The sequence below is a fragment of the Zeus faber genome (assembly GCF_960531495.2).
Source record: "Zeus faber genome assembly, chromosome: 1".
Classification (NCBI taxonomy): domain Eukaryota; kingdom Metazoa; phylum Chordata; class Actinopteri; order Zeiformes; family Zeidae; genus Zeus; species Zeus faber.
Genome location: NC_137193.1, coordinates 4,578,977 through 4,597,088, shown reverse-complemented (window position 1 = coordinate 4,597,088; position 18,112 = coordinate 4,578,977). Strand labels below are relative to the sequence as shown.

General features: G+C 44.2%; 2 protein-coding genes across 2 annotated transcripts in view; one reads left to right on the top strand and one right to left on the bottom strand.

Moving 5' to 3' along the window:
• The window catches only part of LOC307243636 (uncharacterized protein), a 228,604-nt gene extending 224,537 nt beyond the window's left edge, over window positions 1-4,067 (top strand). The window contains exon 4 of the mRNA XM_080018512.1: window positions 3,983-4,067. Within this exon, the coding sequence (XP_079874638.1) occupies window positions 3,983-4,035 (53 nt within the window). The 3' untranslated portion in view covers window positions 4,036-4,067. The remainder of the gene's footprint in view (window positions 1-3,982) is intronic.
• A 646-nt stretch (window positions 4,068-4,713) lies between these two features.
• On the bottom strand, window positions 4,714-12,352 carry LOC307243628 (tigger transposable element-derived protein 1-like). The gene is made up of 7 exons (XM_080018498.1): window positions 12,303-12,352; window positions 11,383-11,448; window positions 10,073-10,211; window positions 9,567-9,890; window positions 7,926-8,342; window positions 6,718-6,899; window positions 4,714-6,633 (listed from the first exon to the last, which is right to left on the bottom strand). Exons 2-7 carry the CDS (start codon window positions 11,446-11,448, stop codon window positions 4,831-4,833), a joined length of 2,931 nt encoding a protein of 976 aa, XP_079874624.1. The 5' UTR covers window positions 12,303-12,352; the 3' UTR covers window positions 4,714-4,830.
• Window positions 12,353-18,112: the final 5,760 nt, after the last annotated feature.

Here is an 18,112-nt window from a genome sequence, read left to right as displayed (position 1 = left end):
ACAGGGGCACTGTTTCTCCCCAGTAAGAAGACGCTGATGTATTTTGAGATCACTACTCGTATTAAATCGCTTCCCACACTGGCCACAGTGGTATGGTTTCTCTCCAGTGTGACTACATTGATGGATTTTGAGATCATCATCGTCTGACCAGCGATGGACATATGGAACCAGGTCCCCTGGCGCCACATTGAATGCTGCTCATTGCTCCTGGCTGCCCCCCCCCCCCCCCCCCGGAGGAAGGACAAGCCAGGGGAGGTTAAATGCAGAGGAACCATTTCACCGGCCATCATCCAAAGCATGTGTGTGTGTGCATGTGTTGTAGTGGCGTCTCGTGTGACGAAAAAAATTCTTCTTTTTCTAGATTACTATGATTACTAAGGTACTTCCCACTTTACGACCGAGTTCCATTCCTACAACCAGGTTGTTAAGCGAATTGGTCAATAAGTGAGAACTGTGTTATTTCACGGTAAGGAGGCGTGGCGATTGCGAATGCTAGTGTAGTGAATACTGACTGCAAGAACTAGACTGAGAACAGTGATGAGATGTATACAGTGTATATAGTATATATAGTGTATATAGCATATAAAGGGTGATGTGCGGTGAGATGCTTAACGCTGCAGTATTGTACGCAGCACCCAATACAGACTGGTCAGAGAGTTGGACGTAAGCCTGAATTGTTGTTAAACAGGTAGATTGTTATGTGAGGAGTATCTGTACTTGTATTTAACATCTTCTCACACTGGTCACAGCGGTACAGTTTCTCCCCACTATGACAGCGCTGATGTTTTTTGAGATCACTCCTTGCATTAAAATCGCTTCCCACACTGGTCACAGTGGTATGGTTTCTCCCCAGTCTGGCCACATTGATGTTTTTTGAGATGAAAACTCATATTAAACCTCTTCCCACACTGTTCACAGCCGTACAGTTTCTCTCCTGTGTGAATACGCTGACGTCTTTTGAGATCACCCAAGTTAAGGACACTTTTGTCACACTGGTTACAACAATGCCTTGGTGTGTCTTTGTTTCCCAGTGGTCCTACAGGTTCCAATTGGCTGAGAGGCTGCAGAGGGGAGGAGACTCTCTGCTCTGATCTCTCCATTTCTCAGCTGTCTGACACCAAGCTCGCTGTGACTCCTCTTAATGTGCTTATGACAGGAAAAACCACGAGTCTTCACTGCTGGAAGAACAGAGGAAGAGAAAGAAAAGGGGGCAGATTACAAAGAAGGTAGGTCATGGCAGAAAGATGGTGTGCTGGGACCTGTGAACCCGCTTTGTCTTGACAACTGAGCCGTGCATAAGTACCCGTGCTGATTTTAGCTCCTAGTTGGCAGGGGTGGCCAAACTACAGCCCACGGGCCAACTTCGGCCCGTGGTGCATTTTTAATTGGCCCGCAACAAATTCTAAAAATATAATGGAATATGGCCCACACATGAAACTTGCGCTTGACTGTTTTGTACTTAAGTTTTAACACAAGGCGGAGCTACTGTCTTGAACAAGGCAGCTTCTCTACAAAACAAGAGTTAGCATGTCCAGAAACACAGTTGTGCGGCGGATCGAAGACTTGTCAGCTATCTTAAAACATCAAGTATCAAAGCTTGTGCTTTTGATTTTTAATCGATTGCATGAGATGAGAGCACAGATGCCACAGACACCACACAGCTGTTCACTTTTTTGCGGGGAGTTAACGATAACTTTTGCATTACAGAGGCGCTGCATGATCTTATGAGTCTTAAAGGGCACAACGGGTAAGGACATTTTTGAAGCTATGTCTGATGCAATTGACAAGATGGGACTTAAATTGGACAAGCTGTGTGGAGTTACAATGGATGGAGCTCCAGCAATGACTGCCTAACGCAAAGGAATGGCCTCTATGGTGTGCGCAAAGGTGCAAGAGAGTGTAGGTGCGGCTGTTAAATTGCACTGTATCATCCACCAGGAAGCCCTTTGTGCCAAAACAGTGCAGCTTGGTGATATGATGAACACTGTTGTGAAAACTGTCAACATAATTCGAGCACAAGGGCTTTACCACAGAGAATTTCAATCTTTCCTATCTGATGTCGATGCTGAATACGGGGACCTACTCTACTATTCTGATGTGCACTGGCTAAGTCGCGGCTCCGTGCTGCAGCGGTTTTATTCCCTGAGATCAGAAATAGACCAGTTTTTGAAAGAGAAGGACCGACCCCTTCATGAGCTGAGTGAAGCTCTATGGTTAGCAGACCTGGCTTTTTTAGTTGATCTCATCGTCTTAACACACTGAACAAGAGCCTACAAGTCAAAGACCAGCTTTTACCACAACTTTATGCGCACATGAAAGCATTCTGTGTGTAACTCCGACTCTTTGAAACACAACTACGCAACTTCAAAGTCGCACACCTCCCCGCGCTGTCTGAAATCAAATTTGCTTTTCCAAAGGCCAAGCTTTCTGCTAAAAAGGGGAAATGTGTCTGTGATCACATCTCTCATGACAGAATTCAGTCAGCACTTCCAAGATTTTTCTATCATTGAGAAAGAAATTAAGCTGGTCTCGACTCCCTTCCTGATGGATGCAGAAGTGGAAGAGAGTCTGCAATTAGAACTTATGGAAATGCAGTGTGATGATTCTCTGAAGAATCATCGGGGGGATGGTAGCTCAGGCGGTAGAGCTGGTGGTCTAGTGATCTAAAGGTTGCTGGTTCGATCCCAGGCTCCTCCTGCTAGCATGCTGTAGTGTCCTTGAGCAAGACACGTAACCCCTAATTGCTCCTGATGGCTGCGTCCGTCGGTGTTTGAACAATTGTAAGTCGCTTTGGATAAAAGCGTCTGCTAAATGAGTAAATGTAATGTAAATGTAAGAATCAACATCAGCTTCTCTCCCGACCCGACTTCTACCGGAGCTTGGAAAAGGCAGTTTCCCCTCTGATGAGACGCCACGCAAAAAGAACGAGTTTGTTTGGCTCAATAGGCAAACATTTTATCTGTTAACTCTGAACAAAAGCAGCATAATTTACCTACATTTGATTGATATGGCTAACTTTAATACACTAGAGGTGAGGCGATATACCTCACCTCTAATGAGTGGCCCAGCCCTTTGCATATTTTTCTGTAGGTGGCACTCAGTGAAAAAAGTTTGGACACCCCTGGTCTAGTATCAGGTTACTAGAGGAGAGAAGATCCTCATATTACTCCCATCATCCAGCTCTAAATTGCTTGTGAACGAAGTGAGAAGGAGGCATTTTGAGAGCTACAACCTCCTAGAAGCCAGCAAATTCTAATACAGGTACTTCTCACTTAATGACTGAGTTCCGTTCCTAGGACCAGGTCGTTAAGCGAATTGGTCGATAAGCGAGGACCCGTGATATTTCACAGTAAGGGGGTGTGGCCATTGTGAACATTAGCTTGGTGAATACTGAGACTTCTGGAAGAAACTGAGAACAGTGATGCGTGATGAGATGCTTGACACTGAGACGCCGTGCATGCCCCGGCCTTGTAAGCAGCGTACAATATAGACTGGTCCGAGAGCTGGTTGTTAGTCTGAACGGTCGTTAAACAGGTAGGTCATTAAGTAAGGAGTACCTGTATTCCAAAATCCACCGTCCCTTGTGACAGATATGCCACCGTGCCAGAAAGTGAAGGTCGCTGCGGTGCAACAGCCAGCCCAAGAAGGGTGTGGTTGGGTGGAGGGAGGTGTGGTATCTGGGGTATCACTTGGGCCCACAGCTTTGGCCTGTCCAAGGCCCAAGACAACGAAGCAGGTGGGGAGGTTCTTGGGGAAGGCCAGCTTCTACAGACGGTGTGAAGGGGCAGTTGGCAGTCGGCCGGAAGGCTCCTCGGGCAGTGGTGGTTTGGGAGGGGGGGTAGCGGGGGTGTGTGGTAGAGGGTGTGGCTTTTAATCTGCTGCAGGTGGGGGTGGGGGCGGTGGCTCCGCTGTGAGTGGTCAAACTGATTGACGGGGGATTTGAAAACTGCCATGTTGCTCATCTCTATCTCTTGTCTCACAGCGAAGCTGGGTCCTGACATCCCAGATGACAAACGCAACACTACTGACAAGTAGCGTGAGGGACGCCAGTGGGCAAAGCGAGTGTCAACTATTTAATTTATTTAAAGAATTTTGTTTTATGTACACAATATTACATGTACATTAAAATATTGTTACATTTTTTATATATTTCTTATTTATGTTAACTTTAAATTCATGTTTTTAATGGATGACATAAAAGTATATAACAGATTTTGTTGCAATTGTATGCTCTTGAAAGTAATAAAATATTTTTCAGTATTTTGTCATATTGTCAAGATTAACATTGCAGAAATACTGAAATATTGTGATATTATTTAAGGGCCATATCACCCACCCCTAAACCACATACAGATACTCCTCACTTAACGTCCCAATTCCATTCCTACAACTAGGTCGTTAAGAGAATTGGTGGACAAGCAAGGTGCCGCCCCATAACGATATTTCAAGTATACCGTACTGGTACTGGGTTTGTGTCAACCAACTTTAAATATTGTTTTAATGTCACCTTTGCACCATTTATAGCAATTTTAGTACATTTTTAAAATGTTTATACAGCACTGTACTGTAATAAACAGAATAGAGGAAATCACCTGTAATATACATAACTTAGGTTTCCATATTGTAAATACAGGTAATAGTTTGTATTTATTCTGAATAAAGAAAAGGTCGAAAGAAAACTCCACTTTGATAACTTTGTTTTAATTTGCATAACTCTTACATATTACAGAACATAAATATACAATCAGTGAAAATTATAAAAATGATGCACCAAAAAAATTGAAGTAAAAAAAAAAAAAAGACATTCAGATTAAAATTTTAGTCATCGCATCATTCAAAGTGTGGTAGTGGTTCGGGGTCATCAGCGTTATCATTGGAGTTATCAGTAGGATTACCAGGAGCTGTAGAGGGCCCGGGTACGGGAGATGACGACGAGGAAATGGAAGGACTTATTGGGGTAGGGGTCCCGGGTGTCGCTTTCGAGAAGAATCCCATTAATGTGGTCTGCTTTGTAACTTTCTTTTTTTCTTCATAAATTTCACGATAGCATCGCAAAAGTTCATTCATTTGCCGTTCCACTTTAGTGAACCGTTCAACATTTGGGTCCATACCCTCTAGTTCTAATAAAGCCGCATTCACTTTCGAGAACACACCGGCTAACCCCTTTACACTTAACTTCTTTTTTACTTCTTCCATTCTTTCCTCTTCTTCCTCTTCCAAGTGCTGCTGCGCTTCCAACTCTATTAAATCTTCGTTAGTTAGCTCTCCCTCGACATATTCCACTAATTGTTCAATGTCTTCCACTTCAACATCTAAATTGAGCACGTTAGCAAGTTCCACAATTTTTTTATTTATGACATCGACATGTTCATCTTTGTCAAGCCCTTCGAAATTATTCACGAAACCTTTTAGGCATTTTTTCCATATGCCTTGCATACACTTTTCTGTCACCCCCTCCCAAGCTGATTCAATGTTCTTTATGCAGTGTAAAATGTTATATGATTTCCAAAAATCACATAGGGTTACTTCATCACTTCCTGTTGCTGCTACAGCTTTGTAAAAAGTCGTGTGCAAATAGTACGCTTTGAACCTAGCTATAGCTCCCTGGTCCATCGGCTGAAGGATAGCAGTCGTGTTTTTAGGCAGATACACCACCTTTACATCGGGGTGTAGATCATCAAGGTGCTGGGGGTGGCCTGGGGCATTATCAAGCAGGAGGATAATTTTAAAGGGAACGCCCTTTTCCAGACAATAATGCTTGACCGAGGGTATGAAGCAGTTGATGAACCAATCCTCAAATAAAGCGTGCGTCATCCACGCCTTGTTATTTGCACGATAGTAAACGGGCAGCGCGTGCTTACTAACCTGCTTCAATGCACGTGGGTTCTCGGAGCGGTAGATGAGGAAAGGCTTTAACTTGAACCCAGCGGCGTTTCCTCCCAACAACAACGTGACCCTGTCCTTAAAAGCCTTGAAACCGGGCATTGTTTTAGCCTCTTTGTGTATGTAAGACCTGTCTGGCATTTTCTTCCAAAAAAGTCTGGTATCATCCACGTTGAAGATCTGTTCCGGACGGTAGCCACCGTTCTCGATGATTTCATCAAATTGGTCAACAAATCTTTCCGCTGCTTCCACGTCTGCGCTTGCTGCCTCACCGCTGACACTCCGATTATGCAGGTTGAATCTCCGACGAAAGCGTTGAAACCACCCATGGCTCGCCGTAAATGTTTCCGTCGATTCTTGGCCTTCGCGTGCCTTCAAAGTCTCAAAGATACTGCGTGCCTTGGCTTGTATTATTGAAAGGCTCATCGGCATTCTTTTTTGTATCTGGTCGTCAAACCAGATTGCCAGTAATTTCTCCATTTCATGAATGAGACCTTTCCGCTGCCTCGTTATTATGGCTTTACATCCTGTCGATTCTTTCACGGCCTCTTTCACTCGATCTTTATCCTTCAAGATCGTCGAAATGGTCGAATGCGCCAGCTCCAAGTCACGCGCTATGGCTTTAACTTTCTTACCAGCTTCATAGTCGTTTATGATCTTCATTTTCATCTCAAGATCGATAGCCTTCCTTTGTTTCTTGGCGCTTCCTCCAGGTAAAGTCATGCTCTTCCTTTTTGCCGACATCTTGTACTATGGGGCGCACGACAAAGTACAACTTTACAGACAAAATATGAAGCCTTGGAGATTGCGAACACTAGTGTAGTGGATACTGACCGACTGCGGGAACGAGACTGAGACTGAGAACGGGTGATGCGAGATGAGGTGCTTGACGCTGAGGCGCCGCGCTGCCGTTTCCATGACCAAAGCTCTTGTACAGCGTACAATACCGACTGGTCGGAGAGCTGGTCGTAAGTCCGAGTGGTCGTTAAACAGGTAGGTCCTTAAGTGAGGAGTACCTGTATAACCACAACACAGAGTGCATGAATACATTCACATGGGATAAAAGTTTTCTGATGTGCTGTGTGGGAATCCCTGCCAGCAGGTTAGGGTTAGGGACGGAGACGGAGTCCTTTTTGCTGTGGTGCACCAACACGGCGAGAGTTTTATTATGCAGACGAACAAGAAGCTCGCAGGCCGGAAGTATAAATAATACAACTACTACGACTACTACTACTACTGCTACTACTACTAATAATAATAATAACAATAATGGTGGTGGTTTTGGGCACAGGAAGAATGGCGTTCCGCTCTGGCTCCTGATCCACTGAGGAGCCTGTGCGCCGATCCCTTCTACAAGACCCATCCCTGCCTGGAGTCGGCCTAATCAGCGCTGCGCGGGCTTGATTAGGCCAACTCGGGGCCAGGTCTGTAAGAGCTCACCTGTCCTATCCTCTGGTCATGGATTACCACTGGAGAGTGGTCACCAATGGAATTGGGGTCAAACACTATCTTCTGTTTTATAAATGTTGAGGGTGAGAAAGTGTTTACCACACCACTGAACAAAGCTCTGGATCATAGACTTAGGAAGTTGATGATCAGAGTCATTCAAGTTGAGACCTAGGATGGTTGTATCATCTGAGAACTTCACCATGTGATTGTGTTCACTTTGCATTATTCAGCAAAGTCTTGTAGCCATGACATTGACATATATACTGTGTGTATATATATATATATATATATATATAAATAAATCTCAAATCTTCTCCTGTTACATTTCAGACTACCTGAATAAGAATCTGTATGAACCCAGATACCTTGAGAAGCAGAGGCAAACCTCTTTCTATATAACAAGGTTTTAATTAACACTCAATGATTTGAACAAACTATAAATGTCAATAAAGTTTGATTAGTATTGTGAATATCTGTAGTGCGCGTATAAGTTTGCTTATTTCTATTAAATGGGGAATAAACAATTGATGAAGTTATTACCTGTTGACATTCATCTGGTCAACAGCTTGGTAGGATAGATAATAAAAACTTACCTGACTGAGGTTGTTTGGTCTCCTTCCAACTTTCATCACTGTCTTCAGTGTCAGTTTGAGAAGAGTGTGAAGAGAAGAGCTGCTCAGCACCAGCTGGTTCTGAAGCAGCAGCTGGATCTGAGCTACTGGCTGCTTCTGACACTCCACAGTCCTCTCCATCACCTTCTGTTTCCATCTGTTCAGTTGAGGTGCAGGCAACAGGTTCTGCCTCTCTCTTCACCTCAGTTTGGTTTTGATCAAGCTGGGACCACTGAGCGCACTCTACATCATGTTCAGTCTTTACGGGGAACTCCTCCTCTTCCTTTTTAATGTGTGGGGGCCCTGGCTCCTCCTGGCCCAGACTGGGGCTCCACTCCTGCTGCTCAGGGGGAAGCTCCTCTTTACACACAGAGAGCTGCTGGAGCTCTGGAGGCAACACTGACAAACAGACACAGAAAGATGAGTGAACCTCAAGATTGGTAAATTCTACTATATACACTTTATTGAGTTTTCTAATCATTGAATCTTAAAAAAAATGTTCAATAATTCCCATTTCAATCTAATCATTGTTTAGAATTATGAAACATGTCATTCTAATAATGCTATAACCGCAGGCAGCAATGCACGGGTTCAGGTTAGTCACAAATAAGTTTTCTGAGTTCCCGTGAAATGCAGCATCACTTCCAATAGAGCCGAATTACAATTCCATGCATTGTGTAAGGTATGTATTACAGTTTTCCGGGTTCTGTGAAATACAGCAGGAGTAACAATTTCCGAGTTAACATTGAAAGCCGCTATCGGCTCCTCTGGACTGTTGTCTTGAACAAGCGTGAATACTACACGAAGCAACCAGGCTTACGCAACACAACTCCCCGAATGACCACCCAGAAACAAAGCCTGGACTCATAACATTGGTTCATGATGTCACAAAGCGCTCCGCTCCATAAACTAATCAAGATACAGCAATGTTCTTCAACTTCCAGTAAATTTGTAACAGTCTTTCACTAATTCATGCTCAAAATGTAGATAAATGTTGATAAAACTTGCACAAGATGTATGAAACGCCCCAACAAGTCCTCAATCATGTCCTTGGGTTCGGCAGTCGTCATGGTCCAGACTGTTTGAAAGATCAGGGAGTACCCCAGAGTAGAACTGTTGTTCCTCCACTTTGAGAGGAGCCAGGAGAGTAGCTTCAGCCAACAGCCGAAGAATGGGGCAATAGATTAATTGAAGACCATGGCCTGACTGCCTGGGGTCAGCAGAGGAGGTAGACCACTCACTTCACACCAACATGAACATCTTCCACTGCTTCATTGTTAGAAGAGGTACAAGTGTTGGATGAGGAAGCAGTGCAGGTTCTTGTGAATGGGTGAGGGTGAGTTGAAATATGAGACTGAAAGACTGATGGAGGCGGTGTCTGCAGACTGTCATGGTGAAGAGATCAGAGCCAGGAGGCAAAGATCTAATTTTACCGGTCAATTTTCCCATATTCACAGATGGTCAGCAGCTTTGGGTCGCAACCGATAGAATACGGTGTACAGGCAGCTGAAATCAGGGTTCCTTCACAAGGTCGCTGGGCTCAGCTTTAGAGATAGGGTGAGGAGCTTAAATAAAACTTAACCAACTCAATGACTAAGTGGGAGAAAGAAAACAAACAGTTACCTGACGGAGGTTCTGTGGTCTTCTTCAAACCTCCATCACTGCCTTCAGTCTCAGAGTCAGAACAGTGTGAAGAGAGGAGCTGCTCAGCACCACCTGGTTCTAAAGCAGCAGCTGGATCTTCTGGATCTACTTCTACTTCTATTTCTACTACTTGTGTTTCCATCTGTTCAGTTGAGGTGCAGGCTACAGGTTCTGCCTCTCTCTTCATCTCAGTTTGGCTTTGATGAAGCTGGGACAACTGAGCGCACTCTACATCATGTTCCTGCTGCTCAGGGGGAAGCTCCTCTTTACAGACAGAGAGCTGCTGGAGCTCTGGAGGCAACACTGACAACAGACACAGGGAGAATAAAAACATTTTTTACAAACTTCTAACATTTTTTTTTCTTAAATATAAAAGATACCGAAACCATACCGTTACCGTGGCCTTGTACCGTGATACATACTGAACGGTGAGCCCACTGTACCGTTGCATCCATAATTCTTATGTTGCTTTAAACATCCTTTACCTTGCTGAATGCTGATTGGCTGGATGTGTGATTGATTCTGATGCTGTTCTCCTATTGGATGTGTGTAAATGATGGGCGTGGTCAGGGTTTGCCCCTGCAGCTGGGAGACGTGTGTGATCACGATGTAGGGAAGCACCGGCTGCAAGTAACAAGCAAACACACTTTAATAACTAATTCTGCACTTTTTCTCTTTTTGCCGGTCAGTGTGCATCACAACAACAGGATAAAACAGACAGAAGTTACAAAATGCACCAAATTGGGATTAGGGAAATGATAAAAGAAAGGTAGGTAAAAAGAAACTAGGAGTGCTGAACTAGATCTGGATATGTAATGTCTGAAAATGTATCTGATGAACTGATATGGTACAGAAATGTTGAGTTTATTCTTATGAAGAATATATATATATATATATATATATATGGATTTGTGCCTTTAATTGCGCATGGACATTGTACATTTCAATGGAATGTGTGATCAGGGGTCCTGGTGGTTTTAACCGTATTATTCTTGCAGCTTTATCTTTTCATGTTCAGAAAATATTTTCACGATCTGAATAATAAAACCAGGGGGAACATCACAGGCTTCCAATGATCGCATTTTGGGGCATTTTTCAAGGACTTTTCAAGCACTTAAAGCTGCAGGCAGCAATACACTGTCCGTTTAGTCCTGTTAGGTACGTATTACATTTTGCAGATTTTCCAGAATCCGGCATCAAACTACACGGATTCAGGCTGATTCTCAGCCAAATTTGTCATTTAGGACAATATTTTAATTGTTCGGCCACAACAGTCGTCTTTATCCTGTGTAGTGTGACATCGTCGGTGAATTCTGCGACAAAAGGTTAATTATTTGTACATTATAGTGATTACAAGTTATGGAGGTTCTGTTAAACATCTTTTCATATTGACATGAAATATGTTGAACTGGTGGAACATTTCCAACATGTACAGGAAACGCATCATGCAGCCGTACGGTCGGGGTGGACTCAGGCAGGAATAACAGACATTCTTTAGAATGTTGCATTAAACATAATCAGTCTTCTTGGCAGTTGTGTTACTGCAATATAATCTGCTCCTGGAACACGACCTTGTTCCTGGAGTCTCCAAAATGTGAATCATGCTGATGAAATGAGCCTCTTCCCATCCATACGTACGAGGAATCAACAGTTATATTTGAAGGCGTCTCATCTACATTCACTTTGTTCGTAGACGTCATTTCAATATATATTTTTTTATGTTTTTTGCATTTGTGTTTCATAGGTTTTTTCAGTCTCTTCTTTTAGTATTTGCTTTTGGAACAGTGTGACTGACCTCTAAGGCTGGAAGTTTGGACAATTGCTTCTTGACCGCCTTCGACTTTCGGCTATTTCTCGGCATCTGGATCAAGAATAAACAAACTCTGTATTTATTTTATACAACAAACATAATAAATACACATTATTTCCTGAACATAAATACATGTCACTTTCAATTCGGGATTAAAAGGAATTTCCTTCATCGATAGTTGCTAACCTTAAACGGTCGATTAATTGATAAAATAAAATCTAATGATGTCACCAGGGGGTGGTGTCAAGGTGCGTGGGGACGTACACCATGTCGTGCACCTCCCATATTTTGGGCAACGGCCCCGCAGACATCAACCAGGTCAGACGGTACATAAACACACACGGACACGCCTCGTCGTAGCCTCTAACCACTACAGAGCGATGGAGTCTCAGCGTGTTGGTGATGTACCAACGCTCCACCACTTCTGGTCAAATTTAGTGGGTTTTCCACTAATTCCTGCTCCGAATGTGGATCAATCTGAGTGAAACTTGAACAACAAGATGTCTGCGACGTCCCGGTTGTAACGAGACCTCAACCGCGGTCGTAGCTGCAGCGGTTGCTCTGTTCCAGACACTTAACACAAAAAGTGCAAAGGAGGAGAATAATAATAATAACAATAATAAAAATACGAACAATGACTTTCAAAATACACAGTGATTTGTTTTAGTTTAAAGAGCATTTCTCGTCCCGTCGTAAAGGCCCGTTTGTGTCTAACGCAGATGGAGGAATAAAGAAGGAAAGTAAACGGCGGAGAAGCAGCTGATATCCTGAATAGTCTGCGGTGTAAATGCTAATAAATGCTAATAAATGCTAATAAATACTAATAAATGCTAATAAATACTAATAAATGCTAATAAATACTAATAAATACTAATAAATACTAATAAATGCTAATAAATACATACTGTGGACGTTCACGTTACAACGCCAAATGTTCTGATGGACCCGAACCGTGTGGCGCTCATGCTAACAGCAGGCTCAGGCTAACGCTAAAGCTACTGCTCCGCTCTGCGTGGACACCGCTGGGACTGGAAGACTCAAGCAAACAGCACAAAGTACCTTCACCTCCCTACGTAGTACTCCACGCGAGGCACGCGCGGTTTCCACGACGCATGCGCAGTCCGGACCCGAACGCGCGTCCAGCGGCGTCAGAGCAACGTGGCCACCACGGTTGTGACGTCACTCCGAAGCTCCTGACGCAGGGCGTGCAGGTGCAGCGCTGTGTGTCCAGGGAGTGAGACAGATTTGAAGAAAAGCATCAGAGCTGTTGGCAGTATTATTGGCAGGGGCAATAAATAAGAGCTTTTAAAGAGCTTTACCTTCCACTCAGTTATATTCTATTTTATTATATGTATTTTTTTTATTATATGTAAATAAGAGCTTTTAAAGAGCTTTACCTTCCACTCAGTTATATTCTATTTTATTATATGTATTTTTATACAGTACCGTAGTTGTTTTATATGTATATACACATGTATATATGTATATATGTATATATATGTATGTGTATATGTAGTAAATGATTCAAAAACAAGGTGTGTTGTTTTGAATTGTGTGTCTTTTGTCATATATGTCATTGCTGCTGCAACGCTGGAATTTCCCTTTGGGGATGGATAAAGTACCTTTATCTTTATCTAACCTTGTGTTATTGGACAGAGAAGAAGGGAATAAATAGGAGCGTTACTGCATCCGACAGCTGTTCAGCACTAACAGGCATCACATCTGGCAGACGGCGATTTAGAAAAGATATTATCAGTGGAATATTCCTTATCGTGCACAGGATGGAAATGAAGGGGATATGGAGACGCTTCCTTTGGGCTCCTGATCATGTTGCTGTGGAGGGAAATGAGCTGGATGTTGTGGCCAAACAAAGGCTCAGAATGAAGCATATAGACCCAAAAGTTCCATGAGGTGCAACATGGCACCGACTAAAAGGCAGGTGGATGAACTGGAGGTGGCAGAGTTGAGGATGTTGAGGTTTTCATTGGGAGGGACAAGGACGGACAGGATTAAGAATGAGGACATTAGAGGGACAGCTCAGGTTGGACAGTTTGGTGGAAAAGTGAGAGACGCCAGATCGAGATGGTTTGGACACGTGTGGAGGAGACATGAGAGTTACATTGGGAGAAGGAGGCTGAGGGTGGATGATCCAGATTAAATATTATCAATTTGAATTAATTTCATTTTTATTTACTCTATTTTTTTTTAATTTTGTTTTGCTTTATTTTATTCAGTTTTATGTCATTTCTTTTCATTTCATTTCATTGTAATTCCTGCACAGTCTCCTGCTCCAGTGCAGCTGGTGGTGGTAATGCGCCTCGAAGCTGCTTTGCCAACCGACAACAAACACTAAAGCAGCAGCAGCAGCTGCAGCAGAGTGAACCAAGCTTCCATCCCTACTTGTTTGTTTTGATCTCTACCAACGTTCAGACGCTTACACACGTTTACAACAAGCTTCATTCACTTGTTGATCGTTTGGCTTTTTCATTTCATTTCCACACAACAAGCAGCGCTATATTGCTTCCGTTAGCATTAGCTGCATGCTAGCAGGCCGCCCCGGAGCCCCGACCTGTCCTGCAGAGGGAGACCGAGCAGGGCCACCGGAGAGCGGGGAGTCCCGCAGCCAGACAGCGGCGCTTTGAGCTCAGCTCAGGTCAGTCTGGATCACTGATTTTATTTACTTTTTATTGCTCTAACTCGGATTTTCTCATTCTATAACAACTAGAAGAGGCCAGCATCGCTCTTTTTTACCCGGAAGTAGATCTCACCGCTCACTTTTCCACTGCCTCCAACACAGACACTTGACCAGAAGCTCCACGACGACATTACATTACATTACATTACATTACATTTCACAGACGCTTTTATCCAAAGCGACTTAGAATTGTTCAATCACCGACGGACGCAGCCATCAGGAGCAATTAGGGGTTAAGTGTCTTGCTCAAGGACACTACAGCATGCTAGCAGGAGGAGCCTGGGATCCAACCAGCGACCTTTAGATGACTAGACCAACAGCTCTACCTCCTGAGCTGCCATCGCCCCACAACAACAATGGCGGAGCGGCTTCAACTCTTCACCTTTTCAGTACGAGAGCGAATATCTGCGGCGGTGGGAGAGCTTCTGTTCCTGTGCGACAAGGTGAAGGTGGGAGAAGAAGTGAGAGACGCGCTGAGCGACAAGGTGATAGCGGCAGGAGGAGACGTTTACAGAGAGTTTGAACGCTCTGTGGTGAACTGGGAGAGCAGACGGAGGCGCTCGGAGCAGGAGATCCGGAGGCTGTACAGAGTGCTGGCTTCCATCCTGAGACCCGGAGTCCAGCTGAGCAGAGCAGGTCTGGACCCTTCTAATATACTTTAAAAGGCTTATATCATGTCATTTACATTTACATTTAGCAGACGCTTTTATCCAAAGCGACTTACAATTATTCAAACACCGACGGACGCAGCCATCAGGAGCAATGAGGGGTTAAGTGTCTTGCTCAAGGACACTACAGCATGCTAGCAGGAGGAGCCTGGGATTGAACCAGCAACCTTTAGATGACTAGACCACCAGCTCTACCTCCTGAGCTACCGTCCCGTAAATATGGAGTTATATAAACAATGTCTTTCCTCAATGGCCGCCATCTTGGTGCTATGTACACGCCGTGGTCTAATAGCATGAAGGAAATTTAAGATTTATGTATGACATGATATTCATGTACAGTTACTAAATATTAACTATATATTATCTGGTATGACACAGAGCAAGATGCAAACTGTTCTTACAGTAGTGGGACGCTATGTAATAAGAATCATAAATATATTTGTATATCTTTGAATTCTCCGGATTGTCGTGCCCCGTTCCTTTAAATAAAACAACTAAAACCATATGGTGAACAGGCATGGAGGACTGGGGCATGACTTGTAGATACTTTTAATATTATTTTCTGCGCATAACGCATGGAGAGGTGGTGATCTGCAGAGAATTGCAGAGAAAGTGTCTATGTTACACATGGTTTTGTTTCATGCCATTGGTACTCAAAATCTTTTCCCAATGTTGGCAGGTCTGTTTTACTCATCTTTCTGTGTCTGTTTGTCAGTGTTGCCTCCAGAGCTCCAGCAGCTCTCTGTCTGTAAAGAGGAGCTTCCCCCTGAGAAGCAGGAGTGGAGCCCCAGTCTGGGCCAGGAGGAGTCAGGGCCCCCACACATTAAAGAGGAAGAGGAGGAGTTCCCTGTGAAGACTGAACATGATGTAGAGTGCGCTCAGTGGTCCCAGCTTCATCAAAACCAAACTGAGGTGAAGAGAGAGGCAGAACCTGTAGCCAGCTTTTCAACTGAACAGATGGAAACAGAGGCTGATGGAGAGGACTGTGGAGTGTCAGAAGCAGCCAGTAGCTCAGATCCAGCTGGTGCTTTAGACCCAGCTGGTGCTGAGCAGCTCTTCTCTTTACACTCTTCTCAAACTGAGACTGAAGACAGTGATGAAGATTGGAAGGAGACCAGACAACCTCAGTCAGGTAAGTTTTTATTTTGACTGGATGAATATCAACAGGTATTAACTTCATCAATTGTTTATTCCCCGTTCAATTAAAAATCACCAATTGATATGAGCACTACTAGGTCTGCTCCCTAAAAGTGGACGAGTTGAATCATCAGTCGTAAATATGCCAGTCGACTTAAGATGCTTCAAGTTGAGCCGTCCTTTTTTTTATTTTTGTCAGTCACTGTGCATTACGATAACAGAATAAATCAGAAGTTTACAAAAGTAACAGCCATATAATTCTAATGGGGAATCATACTGTGAATCAAAAATATTTTTATATGTGTGAATCGTCGGGACACAAATGTGAGCACGGTTCTGTGTGCCCTGATCTTCGTTCCCCTTTCCTCCAAATAAAACAACTAAAACCGTATGGTTTGTTTACACGGAGGAACGGGGCACTACTCGTAGACTCTGCTCATAACGCATGGAGAGGGGGCGATCAGGGAGAGAGTCACAGAGAAAGTGTCCCCATTACGCACAGTTTTGTTCCATGCCATTTCATAGGTACTTGTTTGGTTAGATAAGCAGACATAAAATAAATAATCTACATCTAAAATAAAAATACACTGTTTTGGCTCAGCGATGGTGGGCAGACCATGCTGGCGGGCGCATCTGTGTGCTCTGCTGTGTCGTTGGGCAGGGAGACTCCCTCTTATAGTTTGATCAATGTGTTTATTAAAGCCTTGTTGTATAGAAAGTGCTTTACCTCTGATTTCTACTCTTAAAAAAGATCTTAACTCATCTGGGTTCATGCAGACTATTCACTTTATCTGGTGTGTGTGTGTGTGTGTGTGTGTGTGTGTGTGTGTGTGTGTGTGCGCTGTATGTGTGTATATAACGCGATCGTGGCACCGCCCCTTCCGGCCGCCTGCGCCTCTGTGGGCGCTCCGTGTCGACTACATCTTCGTATTTTTTTCCTTTTTTCATCACCAATAAATCATCATCAGTGATCTCCTATGGCCGCGACTCGTGGATATAAAAATTTCCCTGAAAGAATATTTTTTGGGACTTTTTCGCCGCGGATCCAGAGTGGCTGCCGGAGATTTTACGCGCCAACAATCTCAACAACAGCAACAACAACAACAATTGAGCCGCTTTTCCATGGGTTGGCCCAAGGAGGAAGCACCGTGGTAAACAAGGCGGCATTCAGGTCAGAATGAGGATGCAACCTTACCATCCACCTCTGCCCAGCATCCTTCTTGCCAATGTCCAGTCCCTGAAGAACAAAATTAATTAACTTCGAGCAAAGATAACATTCCAACAGGACACCAGAAACTGTTGTGTCCTCCTGACGGAGGCAGAGCTGAACATGGCTGAACCCACTGGTGCCGGACCACGCCATACGTGCATCCGAGTCCTTCTCCGTGTTCCGCGCCGACAGGTCGGAGGAATCGGGGAAATCTAAGGGTGGAGGCGTCTGCCTCATGATAAACAGCCACTGGTGTAACCCCAACAACATCAAGACTCTCTCCTGCTTGCCGAAGCTGGAACAGCTGACCATCTCATGCCGTCCATTCTACCTCCCCTTGGAATTCAGCACGGTCATCATCGCTGCCCTTAACATTCCACCGCAAGCGGACACCGACACAGCACTGTTGGACCTGTATGACGTGTTGTGTGGACTTCAGAATGAACATCCCAACGTGGCTGTGGTGTTGACTGGGGACTTGAACAAGGTGAACCTTAATAAAGTTCAACACATCACATGTGCCACCAGGGGAGATAGAACTTTGGACCATTGTTATACACCTTACAAGACCGTCTCATTCCCTGCTTTCGGGAAATCAGATCACACCAAGATTTTGCTGGTTCCCGTTTACAAGCCGTGCATCGTGCGTGAACCGGTAGTGACAAGGGACTTTAAGCAGTGGTTGGACCAATCGGAGGCCGTGCTTCAGGACACTCTTCCTGACGTAGATTGGGACCTGTTCCAATATAGTTACAGTGACGTCAGCTAGTTTACAGAAGTAGCTGTGAGCTTCATAGCTGCTGTCCACTAACATGTTAATGGACAGCATCGTTCCCGCGGTGAAAGACCCGACCCAGAAACCGTGGGTCGATAAATCCATCCGCTGCGCTGTGAATGCTCACACGGCCACTTACAACGAAGGTCTTGTATCCGGAAACATGGACAATTACAAAGCGGCGTTGTACAATCTGTGGAGGGCGGTGAATGACGTTTAACGGACATACA

Coding starts and splice junctions, on each gene's coding strand:
- LOC307243628 (XM_080018498.1), bottom strand. CDS start 11,448: ATGCCGAGAAATAGCCGAAAGTCGAAGGCGGTCAAGAAGCAATTGTCC. Junction 8,343..9,566: donor GACCACAGAACCTCCGTCAG/GTAACTGTTTGT, acceptor TCTGTTTGTCAG/TGTTGCCTCCAGAGCTCCAG. Junction 6,900..7,925: donor GACCAAACAACCTCAGTCAG/GTAAGTTTTTAT, acceptor GTGGTTATACAG/GTACTCCTCACTTAAGGACC.